The sequence below is a fragment of the Acinonyx jubatus genome, chromosome B1 (genome assembly GCF_027475565.1).
Source record: "Acinonyx jubatus isolate Ajub_Pintada_27869175 chromosome B1, VMU_Ajub_asm_v1.0, whole genome shotgun sequence".
Taxonomy (NCBI): Eukaryota; Metazoa; Chordata; class Mammalia; order Carnivora; family Felidae; genus Acinonyx; species Acinonyx jubatus.
Window position 1 is genome coordinate 197,437,496 of NC_069382.1, and position 25,857 is coordinate 197,463,352.

The 25,857-nt window shown below is 55.7% G+C and overlaps 2 protein-coding genes across 3 annotated transcripts; one reads left to right on the plus strand and one right to left on the minus strand.

The window, feature by feature from the left end:
- Positions 1-203: 203 nt before the first annotated feature.
- Positions 204-15,670, plus strand: TADA2B (transcriptional adaptor 2B). Of its 2 annotated transcripts, none has more exons than XM_027075438.2 (2): positions 204-548; positions 13,201-15,670. In XM_027075438.2, exons 1-2 carry the CDS (start codon positions 279-281, stop codon positions 14,191-14,193), a joined length of 1,263 nt encoding a protein of 420 aa, XP_026931239.1. In that variant the 5' UTR covers positions 204-278; the 3' UTR covers positions 14,194-15,670. The 2 variants fall into 2 exon arrangements, with proteins under 2 accessions (XP_026931239.1, XP_053073601.1); XM_053217626.1 differs by lacking the exon at positions 204-548 and adding an exon at positions 9,986-11,432.
- A 1,613-nt stretch (positions 15,671-17,283) lies between these two features.
- On the minus strand, positions 17,284-25,834 carry GRPEL1 (GrpE like 1, mitochondrial). Its single transcript, XM_027075536.2, has 4 exons — positions 25,677-25,834; positions 23,062-23,224; positions 21,719-21,800; positions 17,284-18,935 (listed from the first exon to the last, which is right to left on the minus strand). Exons 1-4 carry the CDS (start codon positions 25,736-25,738, stop codon positions 18,589-18,591), a joined length of 654 nt encoding a protein of 217 aa, XP_026931337.1. The 5' UTR covers positions 25,739-25,834; the 3' UTR covers positions 17,284-18,588.
- Between the last annotated feature and the right edge of the window lie 23 nt (positions 25,835-25,857).

Consider the following 25,857-nt stretch of genomic DNA (forward strand, 5'->3'; position numbering starts at 1 on the left):
CGCGCAGGCGCAGCGCGGCGTGCCGGGCCCCCGCGAGGTGGCGCGCGCGGGGCGCCTGCGCGGTGCAGCCGGCGGCGGCGGCGGAGGCGGCGGCGGCGGCGGCCGGGCCGGGCGCGAGGGCGCCTGCGTGCTGAGGCGGGACGCGGCCCGGCTGGCCGGCTCCGGCGGCGCCTGGGCGGGGCGGCGCGGTGGCGGCGGGCGCGGGCGGCGGTTGCTCGAGCGCGGCGGCGGGCGCGGGCGGCGGCGCGCTGACGGCGGCGGGCGGCGGGCGGGGGAAGATGGCGGAGCTCGGTAAGAAGTACTGCGTGTACTGCCTGGCCGAGGTGAGCCCGCTGCGCTTCCGCTGCACCGAGTGCCAGGACATCGAGCTGTGCCCCGAGTGCTTCTCTGCCGGCGCCGAGATCGGCCACCACCGCCGCTACCACGGCTATCAGCTGGTGGACGGCGGGCGCTTCACGCTGTGGGGGCCCGAGGCCGAGGGCGGCTGGACCAGCCGCGAGGAGCAGCTGCTGCTGGATGCCATCGAGCAGTTCGGCTTCGGAAACTGGGTGAGCGGCCGGCACGACGCGCACCTGCTCGCTCCGTGCCCGCGCCGGCGGGGAGGCGGGCGCAGAGAGGTGCAGCAACCTGCCCAAGGGCACACAGCCAGGAAGTAGCAAGGTGGGGGTTCGGACCGTGGCTTTCCTGACCTCAGGAGGACTTCCATAGGTGTTGGCCGAAGCCAGACACTGTGGGCAAGACCCGCGCCTGACCCGAGTCGAGTTGCCGCTCGGGGACAGGTCGGTGGACTTGACAGAGCAGTAGGAGCGCGGACTGGCGAAGGACTCGGTTCTGCCCCAGGGAACGGTGGTGGTGGTGGTGGTGGTGGTGGTGGTGGTGGTGGTGGAGGAGGAGGCGGCCAGACAGGCTTCACGCCCGCCCTCCGCCTTCTCAGGCGTCCGTGCACTTGCTTTGTACACGGCCCCGCTGGCTTTGTGCGGTTGTCGGGGCGTGTGCCCTGTGTCCCCCGGCAGGGACTCGTGGCTCCCCGGGTCCCCACCAGGCCCGGGACACCCTAGGACGAGTGCTGGGTGAGTTCCGAACAAAGGAGCTTGGGCCGGGAGTGGGGTGTGGAGGCCGAGCTGAGAGGCCAAGGCGAGGTCGGGGCTCGTGTAGGCCAGCGGGGTCGTGTGCTAGGCCCCTGGGGGGTGGGGGGACAGGGGCTGCTCTTCTCTGGACAGTCTCTGAGGAGCTCTCCCCCTTGGGGCTGGGCAGCTTTCATCCGTGTCCACCTGCAGGCGCGATGAGAAGTAGGGAGAGGAGCCACGACCCCAGCTCCTTAGTCTTTCCAGACCCTTCCACACGAGGCCCCCCTTCCTTCCCCGAGCCGGTATTTCATCTTGCTGCTGCTTCTCTGGCAATACTCCCCTCCTCCTGGGCTCCCTCTGGAAGACTTTTCCACTCTTTTCCCCTCATTCCCAAACCTGGCCTGCTTTCCTTTCCGTGAAGTGAGCCAGCCTCCGGGGACTAATACCCATTCTGCAGCCTGGGAATCCTTCCTCTTCTCTCAACTCCCAGACACACACCGCTCCACGAATCCTCACCTAAGCGCCAGCATGGCGATGGCCATGCTCTGAAAGCCTCATTTTGTCTTGAAATGCGTTGATGTGCCTTGAGCGTCTGCTCTGAGCGCACTGCGCGGTGCTGAAGGACTCTGCAGGAAAGAAAGGCCTGGTCTCTGGCTTCAAGCGGCCTTCAGTCGTTTGAGCCAGGGCCTCTTCCCTAAGTTCCAGCCTTCGATGGTGAGCCGTTACCGGGCGTCCTCCCTGCTCATCGCTCTGACATCTTGACCCTACGTGACCCAGACCTGCCCCCACCTCACTGAGTTTCGCAGACTGCAGACTCAGAGCCCTCTGTCCTCGGGTCCTTCTTCCAGACCCAGTTGGGCAGCAGCTGTATCTCCAGCGTATTTCCAGAACCTAACCACTGCTCACAACCTTAGTCCAGGCTGGTGTTTCTCTCTTGCCTTGACCACCTCTGGGGCCTCCTTAGCTGGTCTTCCTGCTTCAGTCTTGTGCCCTCCAGCCCATTCTGTGCACCATGATCAGAGTGATCTTTGCGGACATGTCCCAACACATCGGCGTTCGGCGGCTTCCAGGTCTACCTAGAGTAAATCTCATGGCCTCCGGAGACCTCAGCTGCTACCCCTTTGATCACTTTTTCCCTCTTCTGCTTAGAGTGCTCTTCCTCCCGTTCATGGCTCGTCACTGGCCTTTCTGCTTCCACATCAGAGCCTCGGAGAGGCTTCCCTCTCCATTCTCTCCACACTTCTCTCTGCAGTCGTTGCCAAAAATAGCTAAGGTGGCCCCAGCGCTTTGCTGAGTGCCAGGCAGTGTGCTGAGCAGTTTGTTTCCCGTGAAATCTTCCCAGCAGCCCTGGGCAGCGCGTTCTGAACTGAATAGCTACACGTCAGAGTCTGTACTCCCAGCTGCCCTGCTCCCTGGTCCACGCTGCCTTCCCTGCAGCACCGTGGGGGAACACATGAGGACTAAACTGTCTGTAGTATTTTGGGGGGAGCGTGGGGCTGGAAGGGGGCCCTCTCCAAAGCACTACTCTTGAAACGAACGTGCACAGGAATCACCTGGGGAGCTTGTTGGACTGTGGATTCCTTCTCAAAGCAGCCAGCAGTCTCAGCTCTTACAAGAGGCAAAGCCGGAGGAGGAGGAGGAGGAGGGGCTCGGGCCTGGGTGCCGAGGGGGCTTCTCCCTGCCGAACCCGCGGTGGGTTCAGGGGGAGGCCAGAGATTCTGCCTGCTGACCACGCCTGGAGTGCTGCCAGACTGCGGGCTCTCGTGTCTCTCTAGCTGTGCTCTCGGGCCACCTGCTCTACCCGCTAGACTTCATTGTGCTTCATCTGAGGCTCTTCTGCAGTTCTGCGTCGTGGGGTTTCCTTCCGAGCACACGTCCAGGTACGTGCACATAAGCAATGTGTCCCACGTGTGCCGTATTGAGCATGTGCCCGTTCTGAGTGAGGCTCTTGGCATGTGTACCCCATCACGTGCTTTTCACAACAGCTCCGGGAGTGGGTTTTTAGTTTACAGGCAAGGAACAGCGACGTGGAGAATTTAAAATACTTGTCCAGGATGCTTTGGCTTTTGTCACCCGTATTGTCAGGGCTCGGGTGCGGGCCTGGCTGATTCCGAAGTGTGGGCCTTAACCTCTCGTGTAAGAGCATTAAATACTGTGGGTCAGAGGCTGGGAGCTTACTGGTGCAGCTAAAGGTGTGGCCGGCCTGGAAGGGCTTTTCAGAGAGGCAGAGTCTTGACCTGGTTCAGTGGGAGGTCAGTGTATGGGACGGGCAGCGGGGAGATGGCCAGGGGACCAGGGGAGTGCAGGGTTCACGGCTGGGGTGCCGTGTGGAGAGAGGCGGCACACGAATCCCTAGCAGTGATGTAGAGGAAGGTGAGCCTGTTCGCTCTAATTTTTCAGATGTCACATGTGACCTGTTAACTCCAGATGGCATTGCTCTGTGTGGGATTCCTGGCGGGGGGAAGGGGGGTGAAGTCAGGCGCTGTTTGCTCCCATTTGCCCGAGGGCTGAAGCGCAGACTCACAGGGACGGTGTGGCTGAGGGACGCTCACGGTGAGCCCGGGAGGGTTTGCGGAAGAACTGTGTAGCTGCGCTCTGACACTGTGTGCCCGTGTCTTTGAGGAGGGTGGGGAGATGCCTGTGAATATGACACCAGGGAAGGGTTGACAGGTGGACAGTGAGCCAGAGTCACATCACAAGGGTGTCGAGAGCCTGGAAGCAGCCGGTTTTGTGGTGGGTGCTGCTCATGTTCAGAGCTAAGAGATACAGATCTTGCTGGAAACCGCTGTGGGTGAAGGAACGTGGCAGAGCTGGAATTTGACCCAGGTCCTCTGACTCCATGCCCAGAACCATCTGTCTCTGGTTTCCTGAGTGCATGCAGAGTTCCCTGAGGAGTCCCAGATTCCCAGGCCCTCCCCCCCCCCGCCCCCCCCAGACCTCCTGAATTGGCATCCGTAAGGGTCTGGAAATACGTGTTTATAGAAAGACCCCCATGGAGTTCGGATGTGGTCCACGCAGCCATGTTTGGGAACCGTGGGAACGTTCACCTTCTCACCAAGGCGGAAGGCCCTTCTGCGTGTTGGTTAGAACGGGTAGGCCCATCCCAGGAGCATCCTGACAGTGGGGTTCTTAATTGCCATCAAGGAGAGGGAGGGGGAGGGAAGAGCCCAGCTGGAGAAGCCAGCCAGAAGTAAGAGATTTATGCAGGGCAGTGGTTTTCAAACTGCAGTGTGACTCAGAACACCCTGGGCGGGGGTGGGGGTGGGGGGACGCGTGTTAAAACACAAACCTTGCCCCCTCCTGCCTTGGTTCTGGGTTTAGAGTCATAGGTCTGGGGCCTTGGGGTCTGGTGTGAGAATTCACATTTCTACCAACTTCATGGGCGATGCTGGTGGTGCTGGGGCTGGTTCGGGGACCCTATCCTTAAGAACCTTTGATGTAGAGAGAGTAAGACCCCCTTTTCTTTTATTGTGGTAAAATACAAATAACATTTATCATTTTAACCATTTTTAAAAAATTTTTTTTAGCATTTATTTATTTTTGAGACAGAGAGAGAGCATGAACAGGGGAGGGTCAGAGAAAGAGGGAGACACAGAATCTGAAACAGGCTCCAGGCTCCGAGCTGTCAGCACAGAGCCCGACGCGGGGCTCAAACCCACGGACCGCGAGATCATGACCTGAGCCGAAGTCGGATGCTTAACCGACTGAGCCACCCAGGTGCCCCAACCATTTTTTTAAAGTAAGCTCTACACCCAGTGTGGGGCTTGTGCTCACGACCCCGGGATCCGGAGTCACACGCTGTACTGACGGAGCCCACCAGGTGCCTCTGTTTTAGCCATTAAAAAAAATTTTTTTAACATGTATTCATTTTTGAGAACAGAGAGAGACAGAGTGCGAGCCGGGGAGGGAAAGAGAGACAGAGGGAGACACAGAATCCGAAGCAGGCTCCAGGCTCTGACCTGTCAGCACGGAGCCCGACGCGGGGCCATGAACTCACGAACCGCGAGATCGTGACCTGAGATGAAGTCGGACACTTAACTGAGCCACCAGGAGCCTCTGTTTTAGCCATTTTTAAGTGTCCGATTCAGTGACATTAGTTACGTTCACACTGTTGGACAGCCATCCCCACCAACCACCTCCAGAACTTTCTCATCGTCCCAGACAGAAACTGTACCTGTTTACACAACAGCGCCCTGCTTGCCCCGCCCCCAGCCCCGGGCGCCCACCTCCTGCCTTCCACCTGGGAATTTGGCTCCTCTTGGGACCTCACATAAGAGGAATTCCCCACCATTTGGCTTTTTGTGACTAGTTTATTTCGCTTAGGTTAACACCCTCAAGGTTCATTCACGTAGGGTGTCTCAAAGTCCTTCCTGTTTAAGGCCGAGTAACATTCTGCTGTGCGTCCGTCCCACTGTCCATCCGACCGTCCGTCCAGCGCGGATGCCCGGGCTGCTCCCACCTGTGCTGTTGGGAGTTGGCCGCGGTGGGCACGGGTTGCACACGTGTCGGAGTCCGCACCCGCCCTTCTTTCAGGTAAACGCCTCGCGGTGGAATGACTGGGTCACCTGTTTCCTGTTTTGAGGCCCCGTCGTGCTGTGACACACTTGGTGAGGCTCTCACAGGTGTATTTGACCCGAAAGGTTCTTGTCCCCTCGAGGGCCAGTCACAGCTGTGTGAGTTCTCTGAATTTAGAGAGGAGGCTGGGGAACCTGGAACCGAGGATTGCAGAACGTTCCCACGTAAGCGGATTCAGGGGCCAAGGGAAATGGGGTCCCTGGAACAGCTGGTGACCTGTAAGGACCGACGACAAGCCGGTGTTAGTCGTCGGCCTCTGATGTGGGAGGTGGCACCGACCACCAGTGTGTCTGCGGGGGAGGCGGGGGCTGCACGGGGACGGCCCGGGCTTGGTGGCCGAGCAGCGGGTGCCCCGTCCTCCCAGCCCCTGAGAGGCGGGTGGCTCTTCTCTAACCTCTGCGGGTGACTGGAGGCCGGACCGGGCGGGATGCAGCTGGGAGACGAGGCCCGGGTGTTAGGCCGGTGACCGGTCAGGTGACACTGGGCCCGGCGGGCGCACATCCCACAGCTCGGGAGGGACCGGGTCCCGCTGTGCTGGGCTCACAGACTTGGCTGAGCGAGCTGCCAGGCAGGAGAGCGGGAGGCCGGCCACGGGGCTCTGGGTCTCGTCCCCCCTTTTCCTCGGGGCCGGAGCCAGAGCGGTCCCTCCTTGCCCGTTAGGACACAGACATCCCTCAGCTCTCTGTTCTTCGCTGGCCCTGTGCAGGCCTCTTCTCCCTTCTGCTGTCCCCAGCTGCTCCTGGGGTCTCTGCTTGCAGGGCGGTCCAGGGACCCGTGGGTTCGTGTGCTGGGCCTTCTGGCTGCTTCTGTCTCTTTGAAGCTTCTTGCCTTGAAGAAGAAGGAAGGTCCGCCTCTTGAGTCTGGCTCCCGAGCCCTTGGGGAGGCAAGCCAGCCCTGGCCTCTGCCTGGTGCCTCCAGGGCAGGTGCTGCTGGTTGAGGAGGGGTGTGCCCTGAGGGCGGGGGCGGGTAGCAGGGCTCCTGCCCGGGGAGGTGCTCTGGGAAGCTACAGGTAGCAGAGCCGGCCTGTACACGAAGAGGGCACGTACCCCAGACATAGCGGGGGGGGGGGGGGGGGGGGCGCTGAGCTGGAGACGGTGTCGTTCTAGGAGCGCGGAAGCCCCGCGGTCTGGCCCCGCTCTGCCTTTTTAAAGGATCAGGAGGCATTTGACTGCACAGCTCTCCCGGTGGTGCGCACCGTGTCATTGCCCCGCCAGATGCCCCGGATGACAGTGGTGACAGGGACGTGTGCTCTGGAGCGAGACTGCCAGCTCCGGAAGCCCCGGGGGGAGCTGCAGCCGAGGTTTGAGCTGCTCGTCTGTGCAGTGGGGCTGACGGGGGATGCATCCAGGTGACCCGTGCAGACGCACACACCTGTTCATTGTGACGATGGTTTACTTTATCCTAACAAAACCCTGTGAGAGAAGGGACGACAGATGAGGAAGCTGAAGTTGGGAGGGTGAGGATCACAATCCATGAGCGGCCCAGCCAGAACCCACACCTAGCTCGGTGGGTTACCGCGGGCTCCCTGGAGGAGGGGACCTGGGTGTGGGGCGAGAACAAGCTGCGTGAGCGACAACAGCCAGCCCCCAGCTAGGGCCATGCGTCATCTGCTCGCCCCAGCAGCACGACGCAGGTGGTGGTGGTGCTTCCCTAATTCAGATGAGGAAACGGAGGCACTGGGAGCTTAAGTCATTTGTCCAAGTCCTCAGTCAGCGAGGGTGGAGCCAGTACTGGAAGCCACGCCTGGCGGCACCGAGAAAGGGCTTTCCCAGCAGGGGTTCCAGGGCACCTGTGGCCTGTGGGGTCTGACTGGGGCGAGCGCGGATCTGAGAGGCCCTTTGGAAACACATGTGTCTTCCGGCCGACCTGACAGATTCGTGCTGCCCAGACCCCCAGACTTGGTGGACTAGTTATGTTGAAAGAAAAAAAAGTTCTGAAGGCTGAGTTGCTAACTTCAAGTTTGCCGGGTGAGGATATTTAAAAAAGGAAAAGGTCCAATTAATAATCTGTTACCATTTTGCAAAAAAAAAGATTATCTTAGTACTGCCCAATAAGAACAACGTAATCTGGCAATGAAGGGCTGTCCTTTAAGTGGAAACGTTTAGCTTTATGGGAGACCCTTACATCGTCTGTGTTTTATTTAATTTTATTACCTAAAAATATTTTTTTAATGTTTATTTTTAAGAGACAGAGTGTGAGTGGGGGAGGGGCAGAGAGAGAGGGAGACACAGAATCCGAAGCTGGCTCCAGGCTCCGAGCTGTCTGCGCAGAACCTGACGCAGGGCTTGAACCCATGAACCAGCAAGATCATGACCTGAGCCGAAGTCAGACGCTTAACCGACTGAGCCACCCAGGCACCCCTTTAATTTTATTAATTTTATTTATTTTAAAGTTTATTATTTTGAGAGAGAAGACACAAGTGGGGGAGGGGCAGAGAGAGAGGGAGAGAGAGAATCCCAAGCAGGCTCATGCCCAGCACAGAGCCCCACATGGGGCTCCATCTCACGACTGTGAGATCACGACCTGAACCAAAATCACTTAACTGACTGAGCCACCCAAGCACCCCTTGTCCCTGTGTTTTAAAATTTTCCCCTTCGGGCTCTGTGCTGGCAGCTCGGAGCTTGGAGCCTGTTTCGGATTCTGTCTCCCTCTCTCTCTGCTCCTCCCCTGCTCGTGCTCTCTCTCTCAAAAATAAATAAATAAACATTTAAAAAATTTTTAAAAATTTTCCCCTTGGTCACGGGCCAGTGCAGTCTGAGAGGCAGTGGACTCGCTGATAGGAGGCTGATAGGAGCCTCTAAAGGTTTGTCAGGCAGGAGTGACCCCGCTGGGTTTGCTTTTGTCTGGAGGATGTGCCTGGCAGACAGGCCTAGCTGAGGAAGTGTTTGGGCGGCTGCAGGTGTGTGCGGGCCACAGAACAGAGGAGAGAGACCCTGAGCGGCTCCGCTGGGGGAGCCGGCCCACACACATCGCCCACGATTTCTCTGGACTGTTCTCTCCTTCCTGTCCCTGCTCAGGTGCTGGAGGCTAGCTCCAGTGAGCCATGAAAGGGCCGGAAGGAGACCAGACCGCCCAGAGAACCCAGTGGAGTCATGACTCACTGGGGTGCTTACTTCCTGTCCTGGAGGGGAGGCGTCCTAGTGGGAGCCCAGTGACCTTGGAGAGTAGACTTTAGAGCCCCGGTCAGTGTCCTGGAGGCGTGTTTTCCTTGATTTTTCAAAGGACTTTAAGGAAGTAGCGGACCTCTCTCTCCTTATCTTTTTCCAAAAGTGGTGTCTTTGTTTTTAGTTAACATAAAGAAACAAAACTGGGATTGTGTTACTATAGACTGTGGGGTGCTGACCCACATGCTCCTTGTGTTGGAGAACACCAGCTGCAGGGTACATTTATGTGGTTTCATTGAGTTGAACTTGCCTGTCCAGATCTATTCCCCCAAACCCACTTTGTTGCTTCTGCCTGTCCATCTGTCCGTCATCTGTATTAAGCAGAGACTTTGGTCTTGAACACGTGAGGGAAAGAACTGGCCTGGCACCGCTCTGCTGCGGCCACCTGTGGCGCTGTAGTGAGGTGACAGGACACTAGTCCCTCACGAGAGGGAGGCAGGTCTTGCGTGACTGCCGACCCATGAAGATTAAACATTGAGGGGGTGGAAGGTGGGTGCTGTGTCTCTTGCCGTGTTTAATCCTCTTTTAAAGTATATTCCGCTCCACGGAACCTGTCTGTCCTCTGTGGATTCTTGTTAGAGCCAAAGCCGTGTCTTCACTCTCGTTTAGGCTGTTCCGTTGTCGTGTTACTCTCTATTTCAAAGTCTTTGAAAATTCAGGTTTTGTGTGTTTTCCTGGGCCTTCGTCAGTGATCATTAAACTAAGGTAGCGGCCCCCGGGGGCGATTCTCTTCCAGTGGTGGCCGATGGCCAGCATCATTCCTGGCAGGTCTTTTAGCTGTCATTGGGCAACGGATAAGGTTGATCAGTCGGGGGGGTCCTGGGCCCCTGGTGACAAGACGCTGGCCCCTCTAATTTGTGGCTTCGTAAATACTCACAACCTGGGTCCATGTGAGAGTCCAAATCCCCCTCTGTCACGCGAAGAGGGGCCAGATGTCCGGAGCGTCGGCACAGCTGGCTGACCTGCCTGGCCAGGTGGGGAGCCCAGGCTGTGGGCGTGAAGCAGGAGACACCTCGTGTTCCGAGCCGCGGTCACTGGTCAGCCTGCATCCATGTGTCCCTAGGAGGGTGCATGTTTGTAGAGTGTGACATTGCTGTTGTCACCTGCCTGTGAATGTAGAGCAACACTGCATCTGTCCGTGGCGGGGGGGGGGGGGGGGCGCTGTTCACGTAACGGTAGAGTCCTCTCAAGTACTGTTTTCTTTTTTTAACATTTGGATGTAAATCTTAGAATTCTTTAACAGGGAATTAGGAGGCAGAATTTACTTTAAAAAGAAAAGTTATTTATTTTGAGAGAGAGCACATGTGCAGTGGGGGAGGGGCAGAGAGGGAGAAAGGATCCCAAGGAGACCCTGCACTGTCAGCGCAGAGCCCGACTCGGAGCTCGGTCCCATGAACCGTGAGATCGTGACCTGAGCCAAAATCAAGAGTTAGATGCTTCATTAACCAAGCCACCCAGGTGCCCCTTAACTTTATGTTTTAAATTAAATAACTTTTATTTTAGATTCATTCAGAGAAGTGAAAAAATAGTACACAAAGTTCCCATATACATCCGTCCCGTAAACCTCCCAAAATGTTAGCATCTTGCATGCATACGGTGTAGTTCCAGAAAGCAGGACGTTTGCATCGATGCAGAACCGTTCTCTCACCGTGGACCGGCCAGGGGCCCACCCAGGAGCCCCCAGTGATGTCTCGCTGACGCGTCTCCTCCAGTCCGGATGGTTCTTCCTCTGTCTCTTGTGACTGTGACACGTTCGGGGAGTGCTGGCTGGTATTTTGTTCAGCTGTAATTCGGGTTTGGCTGCTGTGCTGTGGTGCCAGGTCCTGGGCCCACAGCCGTGCGCAGAGTGGGACAGAGTCACTCTTCTGACACTTCCTCCCGTTGGGGGATTGCTCCTTACAATTTAAAATTGGACAGTGTGTTCATACAGCTGAAAACGGTTAAGCTGTAAACAGGTGTATGGTGGAGTGGCTCCTTCCCAGCTCAGCCCTGCTGCCCCGCGTGGCCGAGTGTCCTGTCGTGTCCTGATGTAGCCCCAGCAAATAGCATCTCGTCTTCCAGCTCCTTTGCACAAAAGTAGCAGCGTGTACACACGCTCCCGTGATGCGTTTGCACTTGCCTTGCGTGTGTGAGGGGACCGTTGCTGGGCGAGGGCGGTCCCGTGTGTCCCTGCTCCGACCCAGTGCTCCAAGGCTTCCCTGCGGTTTCTGTTCTCTGCTCTCGTTCCCAGAGTGTCAAAGGTGATCGGAAGAACCTCTAAACAAATAAATAAAAATACCTTGGTTTGGTCAGATATGATTCGATGTGACTCCTCAGAACCCTTCTGTTTTTCAGGATTTAAATTTCATCCTGGATGTGGTGCTCTGAGCATCCAATGGTTTTTGAAAGGCAGATTGCCGAGGTTCGGGGTGAGCAGACGTTCTCTGGGAGGGCGGCTCGGCTTCTGCACGCTCACAGCCACTGTCTCTACAGGTCTCCTCACCCGGCCAGGGAGGGAGCCGAGGCCTGGGCCCGACTTCGTAACCGCGTGAGCCCAGATTTGCAGCCCGGCCCCTCCGAGCCTCCGGGTGAAGGGGTACCCCAGTCCCTCCCCCAGGAGGCTCCCCGGACACTCGACTCTGAATTGGTAGGGGCCGCGGCCACTGCGGCGAGGGGTGGGGGAGCTGACGGGCGAGGCTTGGCCATGCCTCGGGCTGCCCGGCCAGGCCACTGGGGGCTCAGGCTGGGCACATGTGGGCATTTCCGCCCTCCGGATCTTCCCGAAAGGGATGGTGTCGGGGACGGTGTTCTTCCGGCACGGCTCGCCAGGGTAGAAGGACACCCACCGGCCTGTGCTGGCCACCCCCTCACTCTCGCAGAGCCGGCTCCTGCACCGGAAGCCTCTGCCCGTGCTCTGTGCACGGTGCCCGCAGCACCTGTGGAGGCGAGGGGCTGACCCCTATCTCCCTTACTGGTAAGAACCCGAGGCCCAGAGATGGGAAGTGAGCAGCATGGGTCACACAGGGGCAGCAGATGCTGGGGATGATTGTGACTTGGTTTGTTTTTGGGGTTTTTTTTTGCGGCGGGGGGGGGGGGGGAGCCAGATGCTTCCTGGGAAATATAATGAACAGATCTGATGCAAATGGTAATGTCTTAGAGAAGTTAATCATGTCCACAGTCCATCTCCTTAAGACCAGAATCTGGTTTTGCTTTAATTTTCCCTTTCTTGGCAAGAGGCCTCTGCCATTAGGCCCCAGCATCGCCCCTGTCCCCGGGCTGTGGAGCCCTGCACCGGGCACTTGGTACCCAGTGGGAAGAGTGCCCCGTGTGCCTGAGGTGCGGGCCGGATGTGGGGTGGGAGCGTGGCCCTCCCACAGCGCCCCGTTTGTCACCAGTCAGCCCCGGTGGGTTGGCTGCTTTCTTGGATTCCAGTTTGGCCTTTGGGGGTGCAGAGACCACCCCAGTCTTGCAGGGGTGAGTGTCACTGGGGCGCAGAGCAGCTGATGTGGGGCCCTGGCGGCCGCCAGAGCCGAGAGAGCAGAGTGCAGGGTGAGTGGGGGCTGGAGGCAGGGGCCGAGTGGCTGCCGGTGAATGAGTGCGCATTTCGGGCAGCTACTTTGTGAAGTGGCTTTAGCGGTTGACTAAGGAAGAGGCCTCTTGGCAGAAGGAAAAGATTGGGGGAGCTGTATAATTTCCTCTCGTTAATAACCCTGTGTTCACGGGTCACCTTCTGTGGGAGTGAGTGCTCGCAGCACCGGGCGGATTTTAACTACCCAACTGTGGACGCCGTCATCAGTGATGGTCCCCACCCCTTTGAAAGGCATTTACCTGGTCCTCTGCACCGCCACCTAGGAAAGGGACAGGCTGCCACCTCCCTACCCCCCCGGGGGCCCTGGAGGCGGGCAGTGCCGTGGAACAGGGTCCCTCCTGTGGTCGGGAGCCCTGGGCGGGCAGCTCTGGTCGCACTGGGAAGAGGCAGGGCACCTCAGGAGCTCTGTGGCCACTGCCCACCCGTGTCCTGTTCCGCTCACAGAGGGGGGACAGTCTGCTGGCCCCGAGAGTGCAGGGTTTGCAGTGGGCTCTGCTGGTCCTTTGCAAGGACCCAGGAGAGCAAAGTCTGGACCTGAGATGGGGGTTCCGGTGTCAGCGTGCAGCCGACTCCAGCAGTGAGCCCCGGCAAGCTGTGCCTGCCCGGGTCATCCCTGCCCGTATGGTCCCTGACGGCTCCTTCTAGTGCCCACATCCCTGCCGTGGGCCCAGCTTACAAGGAGGAGCCATCGAATGCCCTTTGGGGGTGGGGGAGGTGTGGACAGGAAGCGGTCCAGGCACACCTTTGTGAAAATGTTCAGCGAACCGTGCAAGCCCCGAGCCCGACACTCCGACTTTGGGAATAACTTGTGACCTCTGTCTTGTAGGAAGATATGGCCGCTCACGTTGGAGCTTCCCGCACCCCCCAGGAGGTGATGGAGCATTACGTAAGCATGTACATCCACGGAAACCTGGGGAAAGCCTGCATCCCCGACACCATCCCCAACCGGGTGACCGACCACACGTGCCCCAGCGGAGGGCCCCTCTCTCCCAGCCTCACCACCCCCTTGCCTCCCCTAGACATCTCGGTGGCCGAGCAGCAGCAGCTGGGCTACATGCCGCTGCGCGACGACTACGAGATCGAGTACGACCAGGACGCCGAGACGCTCATCAGCGGGCTCTCGGTCAACTACGACGACGAGGACGTGGAGATCGAGCTGAAGCGCGCGCACGTGGACATGTACGTGCGCAAGCTCAGGGAGAGGCAGCGGCGCAAGAACATCGCCCGCGACTACAACCTGGTGCCCGCCTTCCTGGGCAAGGACAAGAAGGACAAGGAGCGGCCGGCCAAGCGCAAGATCACCAAGGAGGAGAAGGAGCTGCGGCTGAAGCTGCGGCCGCTCTACCAGTTCATGTCGTGCAAGGAGTTCGACGACCTGTTCGAGAACATGCACAAGGAGAAGATGCTGCGGGCCAAGATCCGCGAGCTGCAGCGCTACCGGCGCAACGGCATCACGAAGATGGAAGAGTCGGCCGAGTACGAGGCGGCGCGGCACAAGCGTGAGAAGCGGAAGGAGAACAAGGGCGCGGCGGGCGCCCGGCGGGGCAGGGAGGACGGCAAGGACGGCGAGTTTGCGGCCATCGAGAACCTGCCCGGCTTCGAGCTCCTGTCCGACCGCGAGAAGGTGCTCTGCAGCTCCCTGAACCTGAGCCCCGCGCGCTACGTGACCGTGAAGACGATCATCATCAAAGACCACCTGCAGAAGCGACAGGGGATTCCCTCCAAAAGTCGCCTGCCTAGCTATTTGGACAAAGTGCTAAAGAAAAGGATTTTAAATTTCCTCACGGAAAGTGGTTGGATCTCCAGGGACGCCTCCTGAAGCGGCAGCGTGGAGAGTCGGGGCGCGGCTCCGGGAGCCAGGAGGGCCGGGGTGAGGGTGGGGGAAGGAAACGCTTTTCCCCCCACCCGCTGTTGCTCTTTTTTAAGCAAATTGAGTTCCTTTCTTGTAGGCTATAAATTCTTTTCGTGGTCCTCTGAAAGAAGCAATAGTAACGATTTTACGTCGGATCATGGGGGACGCCGATACAGGTCTATTTTAACGTAGTCCTAAGGTGATACCTGAAGGTGACGATCGGCCTTTATGTTCAGTCTGGGGTTATGAGATTGGGTAATTTCCTTTTGCGTCTTCCCTTTGGTACGCAACTCGTGCTGTGGGTAAGAGGAGCGACTTTCCGCCCGCCAGCTGCCAGCTTTACCCTGTGACATGACCTGTGGCTGGTGCTGGGGGCTCCCTTGGAGGTGGGGGGGGGGTATGGCCACCCACGCGGACACCCCAGCACAGCCCCAGCACACGGCACTTTAGGTGGGGGCCAGGGTGGGGCAGGTGGGAAGTGAGGCCAGAGAAGCACGGGAAGTTTCCACATAAGCTTTAGAGGAAGACTCTGGGGTTGAACAGGGTCCAGATGAGCTTCTCCTCGAGTGTCGGCAGCGTGGGGTTCCAGCTTGTAGTTCCCAAGTCGGGAAACCGCCCCTTGCCCCGTTTCCGCTCACTTTGGGCAGGCACGGGAGCCCTGGGCAGGCTCCCTTGTGTGCGGAAGGGGCCAGTGGGGAGCTTGGGTGCGGGAGGGTTAGCATGGGTGCCGGGATTGAGCCAGCTCAGGGGGCTGCTGCTTGCTGCTCTAATGCTTGCGACGCGTCTTACTCGGAAGAACTCGTTCTAGAAGGTTTACGCCTCTGAGTTCTGGAGTACACTTTCTCCAGGATTTTCATCGCGGTCACAGTTACCTTTTTCCGCTGAAACTGACCTTGACTGTGCTAGCTTGGCTCAAGCATCTTCGGGTGGTGGCCGGCGCTCTGCAGACCAGCCGGCTGGACTGGGCTGCTCACACGGCAGGGTCTGGCGGAGCAGGAAGGAGTCTGGAGGGCGAGGCCCTGCCTTGCTCCTCTGGGTCCCGGTCTTGGACCGCTGGCCTCGGCTTTTGCCCAGGGCCCTCATTCATGGATATACACGGTACCTTCCTTCTGGAACTTGAGTCATTTGTCTTCCTGCTGCTCAGGGTTGGTTCTCATGTCTTAAGACCCTGCTTTAGAGTCAGAGTGACCGCAGACCCCAGCACCCCATTCTTCCTGGAGCTCATCCTGCCTCTCCTGCCCCCATAGCTACCAAGAGACTTGACCTTCCAGAATGTTTGGGCTTGAAGTTAACATTAAAGTGACGTTATTTGAAAGACAAGAGAAAAAAAGACCCTCATCATTTCCAAGGACTTAATTACGGTGCCTTTTCCTTTCTTTTTACACCCTCCTGTCCCCCAGGGTAAATTTTTCAGCATTAAATAAAACATTTCAAATATACTGTATGTGGCTTTAGTTGTAAAGTACATTGCATGCTGGCAGAAAGCGCTCCGTTAGCTAAGCCCAGGACTTCTCTGTGGACAGAAGGGAAAAAACCAGTGAGCAGTAGTACTACTCACGAGGCCACCTCCGCATCATCCCCCCACCCCCACCCCCCTGCCCGCAGGGCAACTATGGTTGGCAGAGGGCAGTGCCATCTACCACGGAGCAGTGATGGAGATGGTGCTTAGTGTTGACGGGAGGAGTCTTAGCCAGTGATTCTCACCTGAAGCTCCTGGACCAGCAGCATCTGTCCTGGGAACCTGCTGGAATTGCGGACCCTTGGGTCCCGCCCAGCCCTGGAGATTTGGAAACTGTAGGGCTGGGGCCCTTAGAGCAGGTTTTTTTTGAGTCTTCCAAGTGCCTGGGATGCAAGCTGTTAGCTACTCTGCTGTTGGCATTCATTGGATGTTCTACATCCGGTTCCTGGTTTGGTGAGGTTGCCAGACTTAAGCTTAAGAAGCAAAAGATCCCTGTCAATGTGTGGCCTAGGCCAAGGGCTATCAAGTGAAAAATGTTGTGCTTATGCAAGTTTTTAGTGTATGTATCTTTCGGAGAGTAAGAAGAATTTATTTAGGCTTGACTGTTTTAAAACACAGTGAATGCCTAACTTACGCTAAAGTACTAACACAACAATGTGTTATGAGCAAAAGTGACTTTATCATGGGTTGCCTCTGACCCCATCAACTCCAGCTGTTACGGTCACGCTAGTCCTTACTGCTCCTGCTGGCTCAGAGTCCTTGAGTTTCCATATGTAATGCTCCTGAAAAATTAGCCCCCATAATCCCATGGAATTGGTTTTCAAAATTTAAACAGACTTTGAGCCAAGAAAGTTAGATAATCCAGCTATTCAAAAGAATGTTTTCCGGATGGCCGACATCCCAGGAATGTGTAAAACCCTGAACTCTACAATTTTTATCACCTTTTACATATTCACAAATTGGGAACAAAGTGGTGTCAGTGCTCCTCAAGCTTCAGGTGTGAGACAGCTTACGGAGTCAAGATGGGGGCAGCGTGGGACAGGCTTTAGCCCAGCACTTGTGTCCGACCAGTTTTCCCTCCAAAGTGGTAACTTTGCTTTGTTAGGCGGCCCTCTTTCCCTGAAGGTGCGTCCAGCCCGGAGCCAGGCCGCGAAGGCTCCTCGTGAGCAGACTGTGCCAGCTCGATGGTCTGCACTGAACGCGTCCAGCCTGCAGTTCCGCAAACCCCAGGAGAATGCAGTTACCGATCTGATTTCCAGTGTAAACAGGCATGTAATTAAATGTGTCCCCACTGGTGGCGACACTGTGGTGAGACGCAGTCCAGCCGTCCACCTCTCGGCCTCAGCTCTCAGCAGCGGCAGCTCCAGTCGACAAGGGAGGGGGCTGCACCCGTTTGTAGAAATTCGTTTGAGAGTCACTTATGCCGCTTTGGTTTTTTTTTACAGAGGAGTTCCAGGAAGGTGACCCGAGATATTCCCAGCTACACAAAGGGCAGAGCTGTGACCCCAGCTGGGTTTTCTCAGTGCACTACACTGACTGCAGTTCTGGGGCAAGTTTTTGACCAAGTAATTTAAGAGTGCTTAAAGGAAAAGAGAATGTTTTGAAGTGGTATAAATTAAAATTTTAATTATGGGAATATTACCTACATCTTTCAAAATTACAAGCAAAATAAACTGCCCCACCTTTATATGCAGTAAATGAATTTAACAGTGTTGACCTTGACTCCTACAAATAGCTCCTGGAAGCAAAGGCAGTGGGAGGTTGGATTCTCTCTGGTTTGTAACGTCGCTCGCTCCACTTTTCTCTCCATGTGAATGAGGAATGGAGGGGAGGTGTTCTGCTGCAGCTCCCGTGTGTGTGCAGTCCCCTTCCTGGTCCCCTTCCCAGGTCTGTGGGTGGAGACATCTGCCCCCAGCAGAGGCCCAGTTACATGCCAGCCTGTGGCTGCACCAGAGGGAAGCTGACCTGTGTGCGGACGTGGGCCAAGTACATGGCCTTGGGATTTGAGCAGAGAATGGAAGACTAAGTCACACTTAGTAGGTGGATCCCCTCCACCAAAGTACACAAAACGGTTATCAGAAAGTAGGAAAATAAAACATTAGGGCTTTAATCCTCTTAAATAAAATTTAAAAATTAAACATTAACGTTTCAAATATACCAAGCATGCAGCTGTCAGATTCTGAGAAAGTCCACCTTACTGGGGAAAATAACCTCCAGGCCATCAGTAACTAGCTAATACAGATCTGGACATTTCTACAAATAGATGAAAGAAACAGGGCAAAAGTGACCGATTTTGTCAAATTCAGTTACCGGTAAAATAAGGTGGTGAGGGCTGTTCAGGTGCTCGTGCTCACTTCCCGTCTCCAGAGAAAAGCCGGAGGCCACCCACGGCAGCTAGACGGTAACCAACTATAAACGAACCCACGTACTCCAGCAAGGGCATCGTGGAACTGTTCCGAGCAGGAACGTGCTTAAACCCTCGCCTTCCCTTCACTGGATGGAGGCAGCAGGCTGAGCACAGGGGACAGCGTGCGCCACAGGGCAGCCGGGTGGCCAGCGTGGTTCCTGAAGACACGTACTTGGCTTACGACACGTGGACATCGCCAGGCCGTGAGCAGATCGAGCTCGTGTCATCCGTGACACTAGGCTCCAGTAGCGTCCCGCTGGCCTGTTCCGTAAGCATGTGGGGCTATTAAAGGTGTATTAAAAATCAATGAACAGACTCCCGAATTAGAGGTCATTCACACATCTGTGCAACCGGCTGAATTCTCTGTTTAGCCGCTGGTTACTACAGTTTTCCAACAAGATTTGGGAAAGGGTCAAAAGTAGAGAAGAGATGAGCCAACCTTTCAGGAGTTACAGCAAATGATCTCACAGGACCCAGGGCAGCCCTGCGGCGGCCGCTACGCCGCCTTCACCACCCCCACCAGGGCGGGCCGCAGCGTGCGCCCGTGTAGCTTGTAACCCACTTTGCTGACCAGCGCCACCGTGCCCGGCTCCTTCCCCTCCGCCGGCGTGTGGAACAAGGCCTCATGCTCATAGGGGTCAAACTTGGCCCCCACGGGGTCCAGCCGGAGCAGGCCGTGCTTCGTGAACACCTTCTGGATCTGGAGCTCCGTCATCACGAGCCCCTCATACAGGTTCTTCAGGTGCGGGTTGTCGTCTTTAACCTCCTCCTTCGGGACACTCTGCGTCGCCTTCTCCAAGATGTCTGCGACCTCCAGCAGGTCCTTACAGAAGCCCTGGATGCCTAGATGAGGTGGAAAGACCTCGTCATCTGCATTCCCCGCCCACTGCTGCACAAGCTATTGAACGGTAGCCTTGCAAACCGTTCACCTGTCCTCGAATGTTCGTGGTATGTTTAGGGGAAAAAAAAACCCCACCCCACAAAAACCAAAAACCTTTTCTGGGTTCGGACCAGAGCTAACTGGGCACGAAGGCAAACAGCTAACGACATGCAGAACCGCACCCCCCGCAGTGCTGCCCGGGCTGAGAAACCCCGCGCTCGCACACATCGCTCCGCGGACGTCACCGCTGCTGCCCGCAAACCGCAGGCCGAGTGGGGCGGGGGCAGCTGCGCTGGGTCAAAGTCCCCCAGACGCACCCCGGGCCTTAACCTCACGTCACCTAACAGAAAAAACAACACAGGAGAAAAGGCACGCAAAATCCAAGGCGGTGTATCCCAGCGGGTGGTGTGCGGTTTCAGGACAACGTGTCAGATGCTGAGCGAAGCTGGGGGTGAGCGGAGCGCTCGAGCGGGGACCTCCCTCCCCCACGGCTCTGACGGGGCACGACGCGGCATCCCGTGCCTGGCTCTGCAGGAGGCAACACCTGTGTATGACTTCCTGTCACTTTCCCTCCTGCTTTAAAATGGAATTTAGGGGCGCCTGGGTGGCTCAGTCGGTTAGGCGTCCTGACTCTTGATTTCAGCTCAGGTCTTGGTCTCACGGTTTGTGAGACTGAGCGCCACATCGGGGCTGTGCTGACAGTCAAGAGCCTGCTTAGAATCCTCTCTTCTCTCCCTTGCTCTCTGCCCCTCCTACGCCCTCGTGTACACATTCGCTCTCAAACTCTTAATAAATAAGTAAAATGGAATTTAAAAATTCCTACCTAATAAAAACACGTGCGTCTATCGTGGATTAAGCTTGTGCCAGTTCTTGGGGAACTGCCTGCCCTCACGGACTGGACGGTCTGAGAGACCGGCACCAGGTAATCCCACAGGTGACAAGTACGATTACAGACCACACCCCCAGAAGGAGCGTTCCAGGGCGCTGAGGAAAGATCCTACTAAGGGGCTACATTCAGACTGGAGAGTCAGGGGAGAGGTCTGTGAGCCAAGGCCTGAAGTTATCCAAACATCTGAGGACTGAAGAGCGGCCACTCTACAGGGAAGAGGCGGGCCCAGAGTAGAGGAAGGTTCCAGATGGGTTAGCAGAACGGGTGGACATGTGTCCCAGCTGCACAGGCCCGCTTCGGTCTCAGCTGCAGACCACCCCAGTAAGGCAAACATCTCAAAAAAGAGAATCAAATGAATGTTGTGGTTTCTCAGAGCAAATCAAATTATGTTTATGCTGTAATCTATAAGTGTAAAATAGCATTATGTATAAAAAAAACAGCATACCTTAAATAATATTTTTTCCCCAAAACCGCTAACCATCATTTGAGCTTTTGGCGGGTTGTAACCACAGACCGTAACAAACATAACAATAAAAAGGTGGAGACATTGTGAGAATTACCAAAATGTGGCACAGAGACATGAAGTGGGCAGATGCTGTTGGGAAAATGACTTGCTCAACATAGGGCTGCCACAAACCTTCAATCTGTAAAAAACTGCATTATCTGCGAGGTGTAGTAAAGTGAGGTATGCCTGTGTTTTAAAATCCCTTTGGCTCAGACCAGGGCGCAGGCGGCAGAGGGAAGTGGACGGATGAGAGACCAGCCGTTCACCACTCGTGGGACGGGATGCGCGTGGGGCCAAGGGACAGGAAAGGGTAACTTCAGATTACTGATCTAAATAAGCTCTAGGATGGATAACAGAATCATCTACTAAAATGAGAAAGAAAAGCACAGATAGAGCGAAAACTGAAATACCTGTGAGACATCCAGGTAAAGACGGGGAGCACGCACAGGACACACAGGAGTAGAACTCAGAAGAAATGTCTGAGCCACAAGAAACCTGTGCGTGATGCCTTTCAGACCCACTGGAGGGCGAGTCTCCTGGGGAGCACGACGACAGGAGGGGAGGCCAAGCCCAATCCCTGAAGGACCCAGGCATTTGAAGGCCAGGGAGATAAGAAGTCAACGAACGGCATTACCACCAAAAGGAATAAAAAATACGTTGAGAAGAGATCTGCTATCTGTTCGGTGTGGCAGCACGAGATCTGGATCTTGGTGTCCACTTGACTGTGAACCTACAGTGTGTCCCTGGGCAAAGTATTTAATGTCTCACTGTGAGCCCGAGGTGGTTCTAGAATGTGGGAGAATGATGCCTGCCTGCCGGTTCCGTAAAAAGAGTTCAGCGAGTACTCAAATTGCAGCCTTATGTTCAACGGACACCACCACCATTTACTGGCTCCGTGACGCGTGGAGAGTCATTTAAGCTTCAATGACCTCGAGTGTAAAATGGGAAGGACAGTAACACGAGTATGTAAATGCTGACAGTGCAGACAGCTTAGATCTTTCTAACGGGTTACTGCTGAAGTAGCTAAAGAAAGATCATCAGGAAGGCCGACCTGCTGGAATTATCTGCAGGCTCAGACAACCTCAGGCTAACCAAGGTCTGCACGCAGCAGGGCAGTGAGCACACTCCTTACTGGAGAGATTACACCTAGAATTCTAGTGCAAGTTACAACCGTGACTTTTGCTCCTTACAACTTTACTGCTGACCCATTTCAACTAGAGAGAATGCACCCAGCAGCCTCTCCACTGCCTCACCCTGGCGGATTCTGCTGTCTGATACCCACAGACGCACTCCGCCCACCTTCCCCACCTCACAGTTCTCTAGGATTGATATCATATGGTGTTTAAAGTTACCATATAATTTTGCCTCTTCCACCAATTTTTGGCTCCTCTGTCGCAAATTCTCAGTATCTGCCAAAGCTCTCTTATATTTTTCCTAAAAAAAGAAAAAAACAGGAAATTTACATGAATGAATCATGGAACAAATTCATGAGAGCAAATCTGACATTAGCAAATTCCAAGTCAAAACACAGATGACATTTATCATGTTTGGGATTTTAGACCACAGGCAGTGCAGCTTAATACGCAGAAGTAAGTTACACCTGTGTCCTTATTTTCAATGCGTGGAGAGGAAAATGTCAAGGTGCCTCGCATTTATACTGCCCCCGTGTGCACAGCTGGGAAAGGGCGAGGAAAAACATCTACTTTCTCGTGGCTCTGATGGTTTCATCACCCATCAAGGAAGGACCACTCACTTCCTCGGCACAATTTCCAACCTCAGTGGATCCTAGAAGGCTGGTTGGGGCTGACGCACCCAGTTTCCACACCTGGAGGGGTTGAGGAGAACCACAGCCCACCGAGGAGATAAAACCCCATCTGCGAACCTTCGATACTTTGAACGTTGCCCAGACGTGGCTCCATCCCAACATTTGCTGGGTAGCGATCACTGAACAATGGCGCCCTGTTCGTTTCTCCAATGTCGCCGTCATCGCGCTCATCTACTGAGCGCTCCTGCTTTAACATGGGCTCAGTTACTCTGGGGCCTCTACCCTCACCTGTCTTCCGTCTGCAGGCGGTTCTAGTGCCGTGGTTAAGAAGCCGGCTCTGGAGGCTCAAACCTTGGCTCTGCCACTCTGTAGCCAAGCGACCTGGGGAACTTCACCTAACCTTTCTTGGCCTCAGTTTCCCCATCTGTAACCAGGGATCTAACGGTTGGCTCACAGGGTGTTGTGAGGATTAATATACACAAGGTGGCAAGAACAGAGCCAGTATATAGCGTTTGATATTATCATTTGCAAATCCTTAAAGGTCCAGATTTGTGCCACCTATGCCTCTTCATGTGAAGTAACAATCAGTCCTTCTAACTAGTTCATGAAACTCCCTGCCTCCCTGGAAGAGCACAACCACCACACACACCTCTGGCCCCAACCCTGGTCTTCCCCTAAGACCCAGCTCAAGTGCCAAAGTGAGTGTTCCTCACCTGTAAACACCATCTCAAGTCTTAATTCAGTATAATCTATGCGGCGCGTGAAGATGATTCTCATGCCAGAACCAGAGCCACACAGGATTTGGGTTCTAGTCCCTTCTTCAGCAAGAAGCTGCTATAGGTCCCAACGGGCGAATGACCAAACTTATCCAAAGAACCTCGCCTGCAGTCCAACAGACCACACTCCCCACAAGAGCCTGTGCCACCTTACCACGGTCTCCTTCAGCTGCTCTTCTAGCTTGGCCTTCTCGTCCAGGAGTATCTTCTCTGTAGAGGGAGTATCTGTCTTCTGTTCATTTTGACCCACGTCCTCTTCCAGGTTCTGGCCACTGTTCTTCTGTTTCATAGCGGTGCACAACAGCCGAGGAGAGGATCTAAGATAAGTCCACAACGCTATGAATGAAGACTGTGGGTTTTTTGCTTAAAAGTCAGATGTGTGAGGGGCAACTGGATGGTTTGGTTGGTTAAGTGCCCAACTCTGGATTTCGGCTCAGGTCATGATCTCACTGTTCGTGAAATCGAGCTCTGCATCGGGCTCTGCGCTCAGAGTGCAAAGCCTGCTTGGGATTCTCCCTCTCCACTCTGCCCTCACTTGCTTGCACATGTGCACACACACCCTCTCTCAAAATAGAAACATTTAAAAAAGGTATCTACAGACAAGGTACTATAATTTTGGGTTTAAACATGATAAAAGAAGAACCATGTGCTCCGGAAGGCTCAGAGGAGAATGTTTCTATCTTTGGGGAAATGGAAGACCGCGAAAGGCTTTGTGCAGAGGGGCTCTGAAGGACAGATAAGAGTTACGCATAAGGAGTCTGGATTGGGGTAGGAAAGCGGAGGGATATACAGGGGGAAACAAAGAGCTCTGAAACGAATACTGGAAGTGACTTTAGATCTTATCCAATCTGACCCCCACAGGAAAAAGGTTAAGTCATAAGCCCAAGGTCACGAAGCTTTTCATGAATGACAGAATGGTCTCAAAACTCAGATTTCTGCCCAGATTAACTGCCTCAACGAACCGGAGAGTTGTCAGTACGCAGAACACACGTACAAGGAGGTTTCCGGCAGCACAGCGACAGGCTGGGAACAGAGCGCTCGTCAGAGGGGACGTTGTTGGATAAACTGTTGCTTCCACAACATGGACTACTCCGCAGCCACCAAAAACAACGTCCGGCTCTCTTCTCTGGGACACGCTACAGCTGTACTGTGCGGTAACAGATGCAACGGAGAGAAACCGGCAAGACGTGACGCCCTTTCTAAGGACGAACCAGAAATCCTGTGTACCTACCCTGAGTCTCAGGCCCGGAGAAGAATGGAAGGACCCACAGTTACTAGGGGGAGGACCGCACTAACCTTTCTTTCGTGTTTTATTTTTGTGATTTAAAACAGCTCAGAACCTAAACACTCAGCGTGCTGTTGTGAGGCCGGTCTGATTTTTCCGTGGTGCTGATTCCTGGGTGGGAAAGTCGCAGTCACTCTGCAGTTCCGCTCTGCTCCGCGGTCCCGATTCCTGTGGCTCAGCCCACACAGGGTCGGGGAGCAGCGTGGCAGGGGAAGGACAGGGAAGAGTCCGTGCCCATCCGGGTCTCCAGAGAGCGAGACTGAGCCTCATGGAGCTTAGTTGCTCTCAGAGCCATGACGGCTACTCAGCTCTCACCCCCACCCCCATGTGAGCCTCTTTCCACAAAAGTAGTTCAAGGACAGCAATTAATTCTACCTTGCTGATCGCTTTCCTGGCCGTGAATTTAGATACAAAACCACAAACTACTTGAGCAAAAAAAAAAAAAAAAAAAAGAAAAAGAAAAAAAAAAATGCCTTTTTACTCAGGTAATCCAGGTGGGTCCCCGCTCTCTGTTCCCCTGTTTTGTTTTACATAATTTATCAGGCTGGCAATCACACCTTCATCCCCTTTCCTTGTAGGTAATCTTCGCCCACTCTCGGGGCTTCCCATCCATGTGCAAAAGCTCCTCCAAGGAATAGTGCAGGTCCTGCTCTGCCCAGTCTCCACTTGGCCCAGAGCAGCTCCTCTGGCAAATAACTTGGTTCTGAGCAGTTCCTACAGCAAAGATGCTAACTACTTCCCAAACTAACTTATGAGGTAGGACTTTGAAGAAACAGCAGCTGCAGGATGAGAAGAAGAGAAAACAGGGCCCGCGGGGGTGGCTCAGTCATTTCATCTCCCCACTCTTGATTTCCGCTCAGGTCATGATCTCACGGTTGGTCGGATCGAGCCCCGCCTCCGGCTCTGCAAGGATCCAGCTCGTGATTCTCTCTGCGCCTCCCCCGCTCGCGCTCTCTCTCCAAGTAAATACACATAAAAGTAATAATAACAATAATGAACTAGGCGAGCGCACCGACTCTTGAGGCCTTCCCTGCGGAGTCACTGCACTTGTCTGAATACATTCCTCGCTCCACGACGGAGCGGGCTTCGAGGCACTTCGGACCTGAGACTCCGGAAAAGGCGGAGGTGGAGAAGGAATTCGGGGCCGAGTGGAAAAAGCCCGGGAACCGCCACCAAACTCCCCGAGCGCCCCCGTGGGCCCGGCCTGGCGCTGCCCGGGCACGCACGCCCGATACTGCTAGCGACCCGGCCTCCGGCGCGGGGCCAGAGCCGAGGCCGCGAGTGCTGGGGATCGGCGCCGGAAGCCGGGCCGAGACGAAGGCCCTGCGCGGCTGGTCCGCGCGCCGCGTCGGCGAACCGCGGGCCCAGCACGCCCAGCTCCCGGGCCAGAGCCGGGCAGGGCCGGCGGCGCGGTCCCGGCCCGAGCAGGAGCGGCACTGGGGCCCACGCCCCTCCTCAGCCACCCGCAGCAGAGCGCCCCTTACCTAAGAGACAGTGCCAAAGCCGGGAGGCTACGCCGCGCCACGCTCACGCACCGAGCCGCCATGACTGCCGCCGCCGCCGTCACTGCGCACGCACCAGGCAGGCGTAGAGGCCGCTGGCCCGCCCCCTCGGAGGCCTGGCCACTCGCGTAGATTCTGTGCCTGCTTCCCCGCCCAACTACTT